The sequence below is a fragment of the Musca autumnalis genome, unplaced genomic scaffold, assembly GCF_047663935.1.
Source record: "Musca autumnalis isolate F117 unplaced genomic scaffold, ASM4766393v1 scaffold_1, whole genome shotgun sequence".
Classification (NCBI taxonomy): Eukaryota; Metazoa; Arthropoda; class Insecta; order Diptera; family Muscidae; genus Musca; species Musca autumnalis.
The window spans coordinates 165,537,123-165,555,419 of record NW_027411644.1 but is presented as its reverse complement, the minus strand read 5'-3'; the positions used below and the strand labels follow the sequence as shown (position 1 = coordinate 165,555,419).

The 18,297-nt window shown below is 34.7% G+C and overlaps 1 protein-coding gene across 1 annotated transcript in view; it reads left to right on the top strand.

The window, feature by feature from the left end:
- Window positions 1-651: 651 nt before the first annotated feature.
- Window positions 652-18,297, top strand: part of Or82a (Odorant receptor 82a) — a 29,314-nt gene continuing 11,668 nt past the window's right edge. The window contains exons 1-5 of the mRNA XM_073958858.1: window positions 652-1,099; window positions 1,244-1,427; window positions 2,535-2,880; window positions 2,980-3,084; window positions 3,296-3,448. Of these exons, the coding sequence (XP_073814959.1) occupies window positions 790-1,099; window positions 1,244-1,427; window positions 2,535-2,880; window positions 2,980-3,084; window positions 3,296-3,448 (1,098 nt within the window). The 5' untranslated portion in view covers window positions 652-789. The remainder of the gene's footprint in view (window positions 1,100-1,243; window positions 1,428-2,534; window positions 2,881-2,979; window positions 3,085-3,295; window positions 3,449-18,297) is intronic.

Sequence of the window (18,297 nt, the reverse complement as noted above, 5' to 3'; positions counted from 1 at the left end):
GTGCGACATGTTCTTGTTAAAATATTGGGTTAGTAAGGGGTTTTGTAAGTAGTTAAGAAATCCAAAAAGTACTATAAAATCCTATTATTTAGTATGGATTTTTTGCTGGGGATCTTCATGATCCAGAAAGAGAGGCCCAACCTTACAGGGGAATCCCTAGATCGACATTCCTATCAAGCATGTTTAAATAGCATTCACGCAGATGCAGTCACAGATTCCACAACTATCGTGTAAATGCGGTCCTAGGAGAACATCATCATCTATCGCAGCTGAGGAGCCTCAGATTCCGCGACAAATTAGAGTAGCCGTCTAAATTCCTATAGCACAGGGATCGATGACACTGTGCAAAACATCTGCTCATCATGTGGCACAGGTCCGCACGACACACTGCCCCTGTTCAACTGCGCTGGCAAGACTACCCAACTAAATCCAGTAGCTTTGTGGCTAGAAACCATCGAAGCTGCTACATTTCTAGAATTGGAGATGGGACCAGATTAAACAGAATAACAAGCTTACAAACATATAATAAATATACTGTTAAAATAACAACAACAAATTGTGTCAAACTAAATGTAACAAGTTAACCACTGTGCCATCTGAGTTACAAGTTTGCTTTAAATAACAATGGAATAATCAGAATTCTTCATTGTGTTAGCCAGTTATTACAACAGCCACAACAAATATTTTACATTACAAACGAAAATAGTTAGGAAATTTACAACAATAAGCATAGTTGAGTTACAGGCTAAAGTTCTATACCGAAATTATCATCATCATTTCAACATCGTTATGATTGACTTGTTTGCAAGACAAAGGCAGTGTTTGCTTTTAATGGGACATGATTTTCTACGTGATAAATCTCAATTGTTCCAGAAATGGCATAACATTAAGTATGTCAGTGTCCTTTTATTGGTCGTATCCGCGCAATGGCCCATGATGAATTATACCATTTACAACATCGATGATTTACAGTTGGCAACGGCTAGCTTAAGTATTAGTTTCACCAATGTCCTGACCGTAATAAAAATTACAACATTTCTCTTTTACAAATGGCGTTTTGGAGGATTGATGAAAAAACTTGAGGCTATGTTCAATGAATGTAAGTGTAGCAGGTTTTATCCTTTGTGGAATGCATAGTTTCCGTATTTTTTTGTGGAGATTGATAAAAGTCCTTAGACCATTTAACAACTTTTATTTCTGTTACGTGCATGCTTGAGAATGAGTGTATTTTATTATTTTACAGTACAAGAGCCAGAGAGCAAAAAAGTATTGAAAACGTCTAATCGTACGGCCATAACTTTGGTTAAAATTTATGGCAATTCTGTTGGCTTAACTGGTTTATATTTCATGCTGACACCAATACTGAAGATCATGTGGTCAAAAATACAAAAAAGCGAATTACAATTGGAGCTGCCTATGCCAATGAGGTAAGATGTGATTTTACATCGCATAGTTTTTACATATATGCTTATATTCGATAATAGCTGTATTAATGCCAATATACCAAGATTTTTATTTGAACAAATATGACTAGATATGTAAAAGAAGAAGGTTTCTGCTTCAAAAATTTTATTAAAATTAGAAAAAAATTAAAAGATCGGTAGACGTCCATTCCGCTAAATTTGGAAATTGACTACAACATAGTACCGTTAATCCTACCTACATAACAAATGGGCTTTCCAGAAATGTTTGACCCTTTTTGACGTATGAACTTTCCGACAAAAATGAATTTGTTTTTTAATTAATTTCTCGGTTCATCCCTTCGAGAGTTATCGTGCACTCCAGCCAGACAGACAGACAGACAGACAGACGGACGGACATTGCTCAATCGACTCCAAATTGTCTGAAACACATTTCGTCTAAACATACTTGTGGTCTAAAACCATTATTTCGATGAGGCATATTTTGCCCGTATGAAAGTGTATATACCCTCGTTAGCATAAATGCTGAGGGTATAAAAAATTGGAATAATGTCAAAGGTGCATTAAATGCTCTGAAATATCGCGATGTGATAACAAAATGGTCCAGAATGGTTTGATATTGATTTTAAATTAGATTAAAACTATTAATAAGTTATTACTAAAATCGTATATGTCATTATAACAAATAAAATTAAATAATGCATTACTGAACTTCAATGCATTTGGTGCGGAAATTTTTTCGCGATAGAGATAAAAATTGACACCGTATTTCATAGTAGTTTTTCATGCTCTACACGTCTATGCGGTGGTATTTTCGACATTTGGAAAAATTAAAAAAAAAAAGTTTAACCCTAATATTGTATATTAATCAATGATGGCAAAAAAAAAACTGCGGTTTTGGTCAGAGAATTGAATAGTACTAAGGCGTAGAAAACGTTTACACAGGCTTAGGTGGCCATTGTCATATCTTCTTTTGTTGCTTGGGAGTATCAATTTTTAAATTTTTCGTCACAAGGTATTTGTGGGAATATTTAACTAATTTAACATCCTTCATTAACTTATTTGAAATCACATTTCAACAAACTTACTTTTTTCGTTTGTTTGTAATTACAGGTTCTCTTTTGATTTTGAATCATCTCCCGGTTACGAAATTTGCTACATCTACACTGGTCTCATTACCCTAGTTGTGGTGATGTATGCCACAGCCATCGATGGTCTCTTTATATCTTTTACCATCAATTTAGTGGGTCATCTTAAGGCATTACAACATTTCATACAAAGCAATCGATTTGAGCGACACGATGCGGAAATTCACAAAGAGATTTCATTTTATATTCGTTATCATAATTTAATATTACATCTGTATGAAGAAGTTCGTCAAATTTATAGTCCCATTGTTTTTGGACAATTTCTCATAACATCTTTGCAAGTTTGTGTTATAGTCTATCAAATGGTCACGGTAAGTTATTGATGTATCTAATCAATCACTGGATCTATACGGAGTTAATTAAAAGCTAATAAAGCAATAATTAAATGAATGCCTATTCCCTATATGCAGCATATCAACACGTTTTTGGTGTTTGTAATCAACTGTACGTTTCTTCTGTCTATTTTGTTGCAACTATTCATCTATTCCTATGGCGGTGAAATTTTAAAAAATGAGGTAAATATAAACTTTGGCTTCTATTAACATCCGTTGTTTGGCAGACGGAGTGGTTGTCCAGTTGATATTGTGTTTTACACATAACATTTCCGTTTTCCCACAAGTAAGAGAAGAACTGATTAGTTAAATAAATGCATCATTGTGGGCGCCACCTGTCTGCCGTTACTTCTCTATGTGCTATCTTCCTCATTATGTTAATCTGTGTTTACAGAGTCTAATGGTCGGTATCTCGGTGCAACTATCCAATTGGTATAATTTAAAGCCAACATATCGTCGCATGTTGTGGTTGTTGTTGATGCGTTCACAACGAGAGGCCATTATAAGAGGTGGTTTTTATGAAGCATCTCTGGCTAACTTTATGACGGTAATTAAAACTCACATACTCACACCAAGATTCCTATTTTTTACCATTTCTTAGTTGATGTACGCTATGCACTTTGTCACGCTAGTTGTGATTCACACCAAATTGTATTCTATTCATTGATGTTGTAGAAGTCTCAAACTGTCATACCTACATAAATGTTTTTACAACCCATAATTATACCCAGCGTGGTCTTTGGAAAATTTCAAAGAGTAATTCTTCATTACTTTTAAAATGTAGTACAAAAGTGGCGCAGATTTTTTAGGGTCTTGCTTAATGAAACGAAATCAATTTCGCTACATTTAATTCTTTGTACCATTTCCAAGAAGAAAATCGGTAATGGCAATATGAACATTAGGTTTATGACTTTTTGACCTTTTTTTCTCAAAAATGATTTCCAGTAGCGGGAATGAATGAACTTTTGCCTACTAATCAGGGGTGCCAAGTTGGTGGTTTTCCCGCTACTTGTGGTGATTTTTGGCATACAAAAACCACTGTTTAAGCAGGAATGTCAACTGTTTTAAGGTAAAAATCGCTACCGACCTATGGTGCGTATGTGGCTGTAGCGATTTTTATCTCGGAACAGTTGGCCTCGCTGCTACTAATGCCTAAAATAAGGTTCATTCCATTTAAGTATTAACAAGGAAAACTTGCGGACAAAAATGTGGATTGGGATTTAAGTTCAAAAGTGTTACGGATGTGGATCTTGTTTTGGAAGTCATGTCATGACCAAATTGGTTGCCCCGTTCAAGAGATATTGTGCATACCATTTTAGTGACATTATTTTTAAATATTGGGGGGAAGTACCGGAAGTTGTAGACCTGGGGCTGGATTCTCGTTCTATGAAAATTTGAAATGAAAAATATTTGCCTTATTAAGTTTTTTTATTTGACATTTATTTCCTTTATAAAACTTTTCATTTCAAATTTTCATAGAACAAGAATTGAGCCCCTGTATTGCAAATAATCGAAGTGAAACTAAGTTTGGACAAAATATGACAAATTTTGGACCAAATCGGTTGATCAGTTCGAGAGTTATCGTTCTCTCCAGCCTCTACATATGGTGCCATAGGGTTTTTTACACCCTTCGGACTGTTTTCTTAAGAAGTATGGACTTGACCCTGAAAAAACTTTTACCGTGGTATTTGAGGCAGGGAACGCAAGTTGCTTCAACAAAAATCAAAGTGATTCGAGAGTAGGCCTTAAAATGAACTTATCCGGAATTTTGTGTGGGAGGTACCCGAAGGAGTGGACAAATATAGCCCATATTAAAACCTGATTTATATCCGGTAGATATATTAGGATTTGTAAAGTATGGAGCGAATTGGTCACTCCCTTCAAGAGTTATCGTGCGCACAATTTTTCCGAACTTTTTTGCACTTTTGTGGGGGAGGTACCTGAAGGAGTGCACCGATATGGGTTATCTTGGAACTTAAATTAAGATTGAACAAAATATTACGAAGGCCATATTTTGGAACGAATCGGCAGATCCGTTCGAGAGTTATATTGCGCTCCAACCACTACACACGATGTTATAGTGGTTTTTTGCAACTTTCAGTCCATTTTCTCAGGAAGTGTGGATTCGAGAGCAGGTCCTAAACCGAACTTTTCCGAAATTTTGTGTGGGAGGTACCCGAAGGAACAAGTATGGACTTGCCCCTGAAAAAAACTTTTACCGTCGTATTTGAGGAAGCGAACGCAAGTTGCATGAACAAAAATCGAAGTGATTCGAGAGCAGGCCTTAAAATGAACTTATCCGGAATTTTGTGTGGGAGGTACCCGAAGGAGTGGACAAATATAGCCCATATTAAAACCTGATTTTTATCCGGTAGATATATTAGGATTTGTAAAGTATGGATCGAATTGGTCACTCCCTTCAAGAGTTATCGTGCGCATAATTTTTCCGAACTTTTTTGCACTTTTGTGGGGGAGGTACCTGAAGGAGTGCACCGATATGGGTTATCTTGGAGCTTAAATTAAGATTGAACAAAATATTACGAAGGCCATATTTTGGAACGAATCGGCAGATCCGTTCGAGAGTTATATTGCGCTCCAACCACTACACACGATGTTATAGTGGTTTTTTGCAACTTTCAGTCCATTTTCTCAGGAAGAGAAAATGCTGGTCCTAAACCAAGTGCTGGTCCTAAACCGAATTTTTCCGAAATTTTGTGTGGGAGGTACCCAAAGAGTGGACCGATTGAGTCCGTATTGGAACCTCATCTAAGTCTGGTTGAAATTTAACGGTTACTCCCTGCAAACAATGTAGCTAAGACCCTCTAAATACCGAAAATCAGTAGATACCATTATATGGGGGCTATAACAAAACATGGGCCTGTGTTGACAATTTTTTGTGAAGAAGTTTCGTGGCCACAGAGAACCTCAAATGTCAAATTACAGCTAGTTCTGTTAAAAATTATAGCTAAAATTCTCAAAATACCGAAACGCGAGAGGTACCGTTATAGAGGGGCTATACCAAAACGTGAACCTACATACGATGAAAATTTTTGGAGGAGATGTTTTGTGACCACTGGAACCCTCAATTGTCAAATTACAGGTAGTTCAGTTAAAATTGTAAATAAAATCCTCAAAATACAGAAAATCGGGTGGTACCGTTATATGGGAGCTATACCTAAATATACCTAAACATGGACCTATGTGGACATTTTTTGGTGGAGTAGTGTTGTGTCCCCTAAAAACATTAAATGTCAAATTACAGCTTGTTCCGTTAAAAATTTTAGCTAAAACTCTCAAAATACTGAAAATCGGGAGGTACCGTTATATGCGAGCTATACCAAAACATGGGCCAATATAGCCCATCTTCGAACTACGGAAGAAAGACACTTGGGTGCAAAAATCTAGCGTTCAATTTTATGCGGACGCTAGAGTGATTACAACAGACGGACATGGCTAAGTCTACTCAGGATTTTATCCTGATCAAGAATTTAGGGTCGCAAGTGATTATTTCAATGCGTTACAAGCGGAAAAACAAACTTAATATGCCCACCATGCTATGGTTAAGGGAATAAAAACGTCACGCACAAACCACTTTCAATTGATATGATATATGAAATAAAGCTTTATACGTATACTAGCTGTCCCGGTCCGCGTTGCTGGCCCGTTTTTAGTTTCCCGTATAAACATTTATAACCCATCTACATATTTATATATCTACACCTTTTCAGATTCAATTCGAATCATTCTAGTTGTAATTCGAGAATTCCATTTTTGATTCGTATCTTTTTATTTGTAATTCGAGAATTGCATTTGTAATTCGAAACATTTCAATTGTAATTCGAATTATTCCATTTGTAATTCGAATTTATCTGTTGTAATTTGAATTATTATATTTGTAATTCGAATTATTCCATTTGTAATTCGACTTATTTTACTTGTAATTCGAACTATTTTATTTGTAATCCGAATTATTCCATTTGTTCCTTTCCTTTTTATGAATGAAATAATTTTATAAATGGAATAATTCGAATTACAAATGGAATAATTTGAATTACAAATACAATAGTCGAATTACAAATGGAATACTTTGAATTACATATAGAATAATCGAATTACGAATGAAATGTTGCGATTCTCGAACCAAATTGACCTAAATATGCATTCTTCTTTTTTTAGCAAAACTCTCATGTAATTGTATCTCCAGATTTAAAATAGAAAATTCTTTTAATTATACCCTCCACCATAAGATGAAGGGTATAACTAACTTTTTGTTTTCGTTTGTAGCACTTCAATTTTTTTTGATCAGAATAAAAATGAGTTAATATAGCTGAAATTCAGCTGAAATCAAGATACAGCCCGCAATATTTAACATTGAACTTTGTAATGAATTTCTCCTAGGATGTTTGGTATTGGAAATGGGTTTTACCGGTCCACGTTTTGATATAATCCCCATGGAACTGTACCACCCGATTTTCGGTATTTACCATTAAATGGGATTTATTCTTCCTTGGGGTATAAGCATTGCCATTCTGTGTCCAGTTTTTGATAAAGCACCCGATGTTGGGTATTTTCAAGATTTTAGCCAAATTATTAAACTGAAATGGCTATAATTTGATTTGTTGGTGTCCGTTGGGGGTCGTAAATACTCCTGCAGAGAATTGTCGCTACAGGTCCACTTTTTGATAAAGCTCCCATAGAACGGTACCTCACGTACCTCTATAGTATAGAGGTTTTGCCTAATTTTCACCCAGAAATTATTGTTTTTCATATCCGTCGGGGTCGTAAACATACGTAAGTCCACGTTCTGATATAGCTACCATAGAACAGTTTAAAGGTTTTCCACCGTCGTGACTACAATTTGGTGTTTAGTCTTCGTTGTGGGTAGAAGACATTCCCACATAGACTATTCGGTACATGTTTAGGTTTTTATATAGACTACATAGAACGGTACCTCCCGATTTTCAGTATATGCAAGGTTTTAGCCGCATTATTCAACCGATATGGCTATATTTGGTATTTAGTCGCCCTTGGAGGTTTCAGCCACATTATCCAACCGAAATGGCTAAAATCTGGTTTCAATATAAATTGTGGTTAATGGTAAAAAAGTTCGAACTTAACGCCGTTTTTACTTCTTGTTAACAAAGTGCTGATTCACTGAATACGTTATTATTTTAATTTCCTAAACATGTAAACATCAGTGATTCATGAAAAATGAATTCAAAATGCTATTTAGACTTTGCTGCATAAAAAACGTGATCTTGATCGAGTTATTCCAAGCACTGAAGTCAACGTTCATGGCGTGTTTGCAATAAGAATAAAGTTTTCAAAAATTGGACGTAATCGCTGCATTCTGCTTCCAAAACATCCATTAATGGCAGAGGCCACCATTGCTGATGTATTGAATACTAATATGCCTAATAATCTCCGAGATTTCGCGATTTGTTAAAACGCGATGTAGCGCAGGCCCTCCACCCACTCCATTTTCGGTATTCTCCCACCTTATGAACCTACAAACAAAATTTCATCAAATTCGGTCCAGCCGATTCGGAAGTTTAATTTAGAATATCATGTCAGTCTAAAAGAACTTGACATACATTTAGATATATTATAGACACACAACATTGTTGGCCCGTTTTAGTGACCAAAGCTAATAAGCGCATTCCCACTTATTGAAGCCAGTGCTTATAGCGTTTTTGTAGTCACGCTTACTAAAATTAAGTATATTATCTAATTATACAATTTTGAAAAATTGGGCTGACCGCGATATTTCACTTCCGGGATAACCATTCAGGATCAAGACAATAATTACCATAGTATTGCAAGCAATTTTTAAACAATATGTTAAAAAATATCTTTGATTTCACGTTTTCTTAAAAAAATGTGGGGAAGGTACCCTGGTCACTCAACTGACCAGTATAAAAAATAGCTAAAAACCTATTCTCAGACCTAAAAACTCCACATACAAAATTTCGTGGAATACGGTCCAGCCGTTTCGGAGGAGTTTAATTTCGAACATCATGGCAGACTCGAAGAATTTTATATATATATAGATGATAAAAAAGATATATGGTAAATTTCAAAGTTCCTTTTCAATACCATTGAAAAAAAATTAAATTTATTGGTATCAAATATGTTCGCGTTCACAAAATTGGATGCTGCACCCAAAAGTTATAGGGGGTTTTGTTCCCTTATAAAGAAAAAATATTTAAAAACTCCCTTTGGGTTGTAATAAAAAAATGTATACATAAATCGTTAACAGAATTTGATATCTATCCGCAGATGCTAAAATATTTGCAAAATTTATTTTTATTTTCACGGAAAATAAAAAAAATAATGAAGAAATCTTGGGGTAAACTTTATTTATTCTAATTCAGAGTCCATAAAAATCTCTAAAAAATAAATTAAAAATACGTACAGAATCTAGACAACGCACAGTGTTCGATTTTCGAAAAAACCTGGCCAAAAATCGAAAAAATTTTTTTTATCAATTTACACTAAAAAGGGTCAGATATTGTTAATAGGATCCCAGTGCGTGTAGTTATAAAAAATACATACATTTCTTGTTTAATAAGTGGGTATAAAACCAGGTCAAAGTGACCCTATTTGGATTTTTTTTTTAATATTTAAGATGTTTATAAATCTATGATAATATGCGAAATAAACAACGGTTATTAAAAATTTTCTTTTCGTAATTGTAATGAAAGGTATGTGAAACGTATTTATGATGCTCAGTGTCGCCAATGAATTGTGCGTTCTTTAATAATTGATGTCCGTACTTATTAATTTTTTTAAGATCAATTTTCACAAAAAATAATGAAAATAGTTATGAGTAAGATCGAGTTGGGCTGTGTAACTTATCATTTCATAAAAAGGGAAGAGTTTTTTACCAATTTCCATCGAAACATCCTGCACATTTTTGCACTTTTCGTTTTTATGTGATATTTTGTCTTTCAGGTACATGAAGAAAAGACAAAATTTTTTAGCTTTCCATCGAAAAAAAGTTTAAAAAATTTTTTAAGCTACATGAAAAATTTTTGGTACATGGATTGAGAAAACATTCCCTTTCTCAAATCTGTTCGAGATTCTAATTTCGGTTATTGCGCGCAAAAGTCATGGCGGTTTCAATTCTGATAATAAGAAAAAAATCTTAAAAGAACGCTACTCATTATATTGAGAAACAGTGTTAACTAATGGCTTCCTACGTACTATATGATTACTGAGGTGCCATAACTTTAGTAAAAAAATTGTAAATTTCGCGGAAAATCAGAAAGAATAAAAAAAGTTTAGTTTGCAACTTGTTTTAATAAAATTCAACCTGTTCATGCATCCTTAAAATATTTAAAAAATATGAGCGTAATTTAAATATCGCGAATGCCTTAACCGAGCACACGTTATAATGCAAGTTTTATCTTGTGGTTTCGCAGTAGATATAAATCTTTTTAAGCAGTATTGCTTGGATACTGCAACATTATTAATAAACACGTATCCGTGGTATTACATGCCCACATCAATTCATGAAGTACTCATCCATGGTTTTCTCATTATTGAGTGGGCACCACTGCCCATCGGTCACCTTTCCGAAAAAGCTCAGGAGTCTAGGAATAAGGATATTAAGAAATATCGGGAAAACTTTTCTCGAAAATCTTCTAGAATAAACACAATGACAGATATAATGAATTGGTTACTTGTATCCTCAGATCCTCTCATTTCAAGTCTGCGTTCAAACCCTCCAAAAAGAAACAAAAAGCTATCCTCAGCTGCTATTAAATTATTATCTACTAACGTCATTGGGAATGCTGAGGTAGTACCTGTAAACCCCAATATAGATTCTGGATCATCAGACGAGTACTAGTCTGACAGCGAATAGTATTGACTTATTGTGTGTATTTTAATAGTAAACGAAGCAATTACATATATATCATGTATGTATATAAAATGGTCCTTTTCACCCTATTTATAATCATCATATTAATTTAAACTTTTTTAAATGATCAAAAATAATATGAAAAAATATTTGAAAATTTGGTTGTAAAATTTAAAAAAAAATTGTTTTCTTAATTATTTAGTACCTTACAAATTTCATTTCATTGATGACTCATAATGAAATTTAGCGGGAGAAATATTTGTCTTTGACACCATTCTGCTATACTCATGTTTTGTATGACAATTTGGCCAAAACTTTGATGAAGTACGACATTAACCCTAAAATGTTTTTCTAATTTTCATATTTCTGGAGCAAAGGTAAGATATAGAGTTTTGGTGTATTCTAGGACCTATACTAAAAATTGATGGCGAACAAATTTGTAGAATATTTTGATCCGATAAGATCACATTTTATAGGAGGAGGGACCAAAATGACCCCTTAAATGACCACTTGAGGGTTAAATGATATGAAAACTGAAACCAGCGAGCCGAAAAAAATAAAAACCCAGGTTTGGCCGAGATCCATCCATTTTTAGAGTTTTGGCCAGGTTTTTTCGAAAATCGAACACTGTGCAACGCATAGACAAATGTGAGACCAAAATTATAAAGATTGGGTTCATTGCATGCATATTACAGCAACAACAAAAGACGAAAACTTATTGTTATTTCAAAAATATATTTTTTGGTTTAATGCGAAAAATTGGAGAAACATTTTTGGGAGTTATTCTACTATTTCGCTAATTTTTTTTTTATTTAATTCATTTATTTCCATACAAAACCTGAAGTATTTTGCTAAAACTATTACAAGGAAAATAATTTGTTAGTGAAAGTATATTTGCTTTTTGCGATAAGCAATAGTAGAGCGTAATAATGAAATTACAACCAAAGAAAAAACACAAAAATTCGCGAATCCGTTTAAATCAGTTGAGGTGTATGTGCTTTTCGGATACAGGGAGTCCATGTCTATTAATATGCATGGATTTTCCATGTTTTATTCAGCGGCCAAAGTGTGCCATAAGTTGCATCCTACTATTCAAAACACCTTCAAGTGGGAAAAAATTACGCGATTTTTAGACATATTCGTCAAGAACTGTGGATGTGCCAACACATTCTATTTTGGGATAAATAGGAATATTACTCCCGAATCTTTGTAATTTTTGACACACCTTTTTGGCAAATATAATAATCGCGTATAAAGGATTACATTTATGTAAAAATAATCAAAGAAAATCGCGGTTCAATTCCCGGAATTGTCAAAATATATTTTTGCAGATTTTCCTACTTTCAAGATATCTATATCCGGCGTTTTAGTGGATGGATTCGAACGCGGAAGGGCCTATTAGATCCGGCACGTAAAAAAAACTAAAATCACGCGGGGTTCAGGGGTACCTGTACGACAGTTGTAAATTTTAAAGCCAAAAAATAGTTTTTTTTTCATAAAATTTACGCACCAAATTTTCGCCTTTGGACTCCTATTACTAGGAAGCTGTACGGAGCACACTCATGAGATATATATCGAACGACGTGGAATCGCGAGTTCTACAATCCTATAAACTAGTTTCGATTTTTATCTAGTTGCACCCTCTAATTATAAGAAAAATTCGAAAAACACTGAATCAAAACTTCAAAATGTCAGCATCGATTTTAGGGGGATGCAGTGTATATATCCAAAAGTCATACACAAGAACCATGTTGCCCAAGGGGTATTCTTTAGTTCTTTCTTTGAGCACAGGTTTGAATTTTGCGTGGTTTGGCCAGAAATCAAGAAAGAACACAAAAAAACATGTTTACCTCAACACATTTTTCCCATTTTTTATACGTATTACCTCCAACGCAGCTTCCACGAAAATTATTTGTTATGGTCCATATTATGAGATCGTGGCTAAAACACTTCAGTTAATATAAATATATTCATATTTTATAAAATATATTAACAGTTCGCGACTTATTAAATGGTTAACCTCAACTTCAACGATTGTAAAACTTTTTTGAATATTACCATATACATATGTATGTATGTAATGATATGATATGATGATAAAATTAGTAAGAAAAAAAAAACGATATATCATTATACCCTACACCACTATGTGGGGAGGGTATTATAAGTTGGTTTTGGCCAAAAAGTTTGTAACGCATCGAAATAATGGTCGTAGACCCATACTTATATATACCAAAATGAATGTCTCGACGAGCTGAGTCGATCTGGCTATGTGTGTCCGTCCGTCAGTCCGTCCGTCTGTCCGTCTGTCCATCTAAACCTTGTAATCACGCTACAGGTCGCAATTTTGATCGGATCGTCACGAAATTTTGGGTGTTGATGAGGGTCCCGGAGGGGAAGAACTTATGTGGATAAAAAAAACTTATGTGGATAAAAAGACAACGTTTTTTTCCAAAGCAAATATCTCAGTTTCTATACGGGGTATACCAAAAGCAAACCCTGACAATAAAAGTAGAAAATATCACCTTTCTAATGATGTAAAGTAGGTTCTCGTAGGTGATCAAACAACGAAGATATCACAATAGTCGCAAATAAAACCCAAATTTTCATTTTTGCGATTTTAATTATAATGACGAATATCACAGCTTTGGTTGGGGACTTTCCAAAAGCACAGCCTGGCTATAAAAGTAGAAGATCCCATCTTTACAATGATGTAAACTAGGTCGGCGCAGGTGACCAAATAACGGAGATATCGCAATAGTCGGTAATACATCCCATTTTTCCACTTTTTTGGAAATCACGCTGCAGGTCGGAATTTTGATCGGATCGTCACGAAATTTCGGGGGCTAATGGGGATCCTACAGAGAAAGAAGCCTATTGATTTTGGTGATGGTCGGATAATATTCAGGGGTCGGAATGGGCAAAAAACTTATTTGGAGAAAAAGTCAACGTTTTATTTCAAAGCTAATATCTCCGCTTCTAAAAGGGGTATATCAAAAGCAAAACCTGCTAATGAAAGTAGAAAATATCACCTTTGCAACGATGTTACGTAGGTTGTCCTAGGTTGTCAAACAACGAAGATATAGCAAAAGCCGCTAATAGAACACAACTTTTCATTTTTACGATTTTAATACTAATGACGAATATCACAGCTTTGGTTCGGGACCTTCCAAAAGCAAAGTCTGACAATGAAAGTAAAAAATTCCATCATTACAATGATGTAAAGCAGGTTGGCGTAGGTATTCAAATATCGGAGATATCGCAATAGTCGGTAATACATCCCATTTTTCTACTTTTTTGGAAATCACGCTACAGGTCGCAATTTTAATTGGATCGTACGAAATTTTGGGTGTTATTGGGGGTCCCACAGAGGAAAAAACCTTTTGATTTTTGATAATGGTCGGTTATTATTGAGGGGACGGAATGTGACAAAAAAAAAATATTTGGAAAAAAGACCAACGTTTTATTTCAAAGTTAATATCTCCCTTCTGTAGGAGGTATATCGAAAGCAAAACCTGGCAAGGAAAGTAGAAAATATCACCTTTACAACGATGTGAAGGAGGTTGTCATAGGTGGTCAAACAACAGAGATATCGCAATAGTCGGTAATGCATCCCTTTTTCCATTTTTGTGCAATCACACTACGAAATGTTGATCGGATCCTCACGAAATTTTGGGTGTTGATGAGGGTCTAACAGAGAAAGAAGCCTATTGATGGTTGGCATACATCCCACTTCTCCATTTTTTTTGGGTTGTATTGTCGATGCACTTAAATTCGTTGCAAAAAAATTTACATGTGTTAATGAAGACATTTAGAGCAAAGGCGCTAAGCTATCCCAATTTTAATATTTTGAATTTTATTAGTCAAAAGCTTAGTGGTGTAGGGTATCACATAGTCGGCCCCGACCCGACTATAGCCTTGGCTCACTTGTTTTGGTTATGTCGTGTATCCCTAATGGTTGTTTTCAGTGATATATCTGCTTACTTTAGCAAAGTTCTGAAAATTAAAAACTTTAAAGGTGTTTTGTGCGCAAGCTTTTTTATCGAATCATATTATGATTAACAGCCTGGTTTTGTAAAAAGTTTTTGCCCATTCGTTCGTCGATTTCATGAACGAAGACACAATTTGGTTTTCATAGCCCTTGACGCATGAAAACTGGTGGGGAAAGCCATTTTTTGTCACAGAAGCACAGAAGGAGAAGTACCGCCGATTCTTCATATTATGTGAATTATTTTTTGACAAATTTGTTTAAATTGTTGTCTTCTTTTTTTGTTTGTCATCTGTTTATCGGGGTTGCCATCAAACAGCACATATTACGTATAGATGCAGATGAAAATTCACAAAATGAGCATTATGGAAATCATGAAATATGAAAGCTGTTCCGAAATAGACGAAATCTTTTAGATAGAGACGAATGCTTCGTAAAATTTTACAAGAACCAAATTTTGAACGTATACGTTTAAGTACGAACGGTTCGTGTGACAGGCAAGCATTTTTACAAAAACAGGCTTTAAGATTTTATCTAGTCTATTCTAAGCTTATCAAAATATGAAACAGGGATATGAGGTTGTAAAGAAGTCATAATACTATTGAACATATACATATAAATATTAGGGTGACCCAAAACAACAACATTTATTATTGAAATACTCACCCCCCAAATTTTCTTCGATTTCATCCAAAACCCTTAAATATGAAATTTTATGGCGATCGGTTAACGTTCATAGGAATTTGTAAATGAACCAAAGCGAATTTTCATGAAATTACTCTAAAGGCCGCAATTATTTTCCAATCGAAAGAAGCAGGGACGACCTATTTCATATGTAGTTGTCCTTTATTCTTTACCATTTGCTTCAGCCGAAACCAATCGCCATGATGACATAATCTATTATATCGCCGTTTACTATCATAAATGCTAATATTATCACTGTATTTCTAGCAGCTTTTTGTATCTTGCTTTCATATCTTCAAAATTTTCCACCTGAAATTGTCGGTATAGGTCCATGTCTACATATAGCGCCCATAGAACGGTACCTCCCGATTTTCGGTATGTTGAAGGTTGTGTGCTCAATATCCGATCGAAATTACTAACATTTTGTAGTTAGTCTCCGTTGGGGGTATAAAACTTTCCACTTTAAATTTGTCGGTATAGGACCACGCCTTCATATAGCCACCATAGAACACTATCTCCCAATTTTCTGTATTTTCAAGGTTGTAGCCTCAATTCTCCACCGAAATAGCTGATATTTGATATTAAGTCTTTGATAGGGGTATGAAACAGTTCACCAGAAATTTGCCGGGATAGGTCGCATCCTCAGATAACCCCCATAGGGCGGTACCTCCCGATTTTCATATTTTGAAAGTTGTGGCTTCAATATACCACCGATATGACTGAAATTTAGTATTTAAACTTTAATTTTTATTTTAAATGGGTGTATAAAATAGTGCAAAAGATAATTATCAGTATAAGTCCATGTCTTCAAATAGCCTCCATAGTAGCGTAGATCCCGATTTTTGGTATTTTGAAGTTTGTGCCATCAATATCCCATCGAAACGGATGAAATTTAATATTTAGTCTCCGTTGGTGTTATAAAACTTTCCACCTGAAATTTTCCGGTATTGTTCCATGATTTTTTATGTAGCCCCCATAGAAAGGTCCCTTTCAATTTTCGGTATTTTGAAAGTTTTAGACACATTATTCAACGGCAATAACTGAAATTTGGTATATAGTCTTCGCTGTAGTTACGAAACTTTCCTCCAGAAATTTATCGGTACAAGTCAACGTTTTATACAGCCTCCATAGAACGCTACTCCCGATGTTGTTTACAATCCAAGTCCAATTTTATATGTTTCGCTCAATTCTGAAAATTTTAAATATTGGTCCATGTTTTGGAAAGAACAACGATGTCGCCCCATATGAGCTGTTTAAAGGGAGTATTGTCTGTTGGAATATACATATGTATGTATGTACTACTCCTGCAATAAAAGGAAGAGCTTAGTACTTTCATAAACTAAATTAAACTAATTGTTCCTATTCACTTCAATACAGTTCGTGGTGGAGGGTATAAGAAGTTCGGCCTGTCCGAACTTAAAGCCGTTCTTACTTGTTATCAACTGTTACGGCCCAGATTGGATGTAATTTGGTATTTATGGTTCAAAATGGTAAAAAAACGTCTGCCTCAAACATTTTAGACATATATACGTTCACGTGTTGGAATAGCTCCATATAACGGTATAGCCCGAATATCAAGTATATTGAAGGTTCAAGTATTTTAAAGGTTTTATCGACAGTTTTAACTGTAATTTGACACTTAGGGTTCAAAGTGGCCAAAAAACTTCTACAATAAAAATTGTGGATATAAGTCATCGTTTTGGAATAGGCCAAACATAACGATACCGTCCGACTTCAGGTTTTTTGAGGTTTCTAGCTACATTTTCTGACTAGTGATCACGAAAGTTCCCCACTAAAAATTGTGGTTATAGGTAAACGTTATGGAATAGAACCCATATGGCGGTATAGTCCGACTACAAGTATTTAAGGGTTCATAGTGGTCAAGAAAGAAAATTGAAGTTTTTATCGATATTTTCGGCAAATAACATTGCCATTTGAGGTTAAAAGTGGGCAAAATTGTTCTCCAACAAAAATTTAGACACATGCCTACGTTTTAGTTAGCCCCCATATACCGATAACATCCGATTTCGGGTACTTTGAAGTTATTATCTACATGTTCGGCCTAAATTGGTTGTAATTTGGAATTTAAGGTTACCAGTTATCAACAAACTTCTCCATTAAAAATTGTGGACATAGGTCCACATTTTGGTATATCCCCCATTAATCGGTACCGCTCGATTACAGGTATTTCTATGTTTTTATCAACATTTTCGGTATAAATTGGGTCTAATTTATCATTAAGGCGGCTGTGCTCAAAATATTTTGTGCGTTAGTCTCTCTGAGCGAGTCTTTGCTTTGCTAAACCACGGCAGATGAGAATAAAAAGAACATGTGTTGTTGTTGCAGTCACGTTAACGTACATGGATGATCTTGGCTGCATTAAGGATTCGTAGTGATCAAAACACATTTCTGCCAAAAGTTGTGGACATAGGTCCACTACCGATTTAAGATACATATGTATTTGGATTTCATTTGGCATTTAGAGGATTTAAAGTATTTTTTTATTTTCGAGCATAATTTGATGTCCTTTGGCATTTATGGTGTTCTCCAAAACAAATAATTATACCCATCTCCACAATGTGGGAAGGGTATTATAAGTTTGTTTTGTCATGTAACACCATTTTTCATAAATTTTATATGGAGGTCGGGTTCAGACCGGAATAGATCGCTATTTTTATTGGTGATGATTAGACAGCGGAATTTTATGCAACCCCTATTTTTGGTCCGATTTATGTAAAATTTTGGGACTGGGCATATTTTTGGCTTCTGATTACATTGCAATCGAATCATATGACATATGCAAAATTATGCAAAATGCATAAATTTTTGCATATGTAAAATTTATGCATTTTACATATTT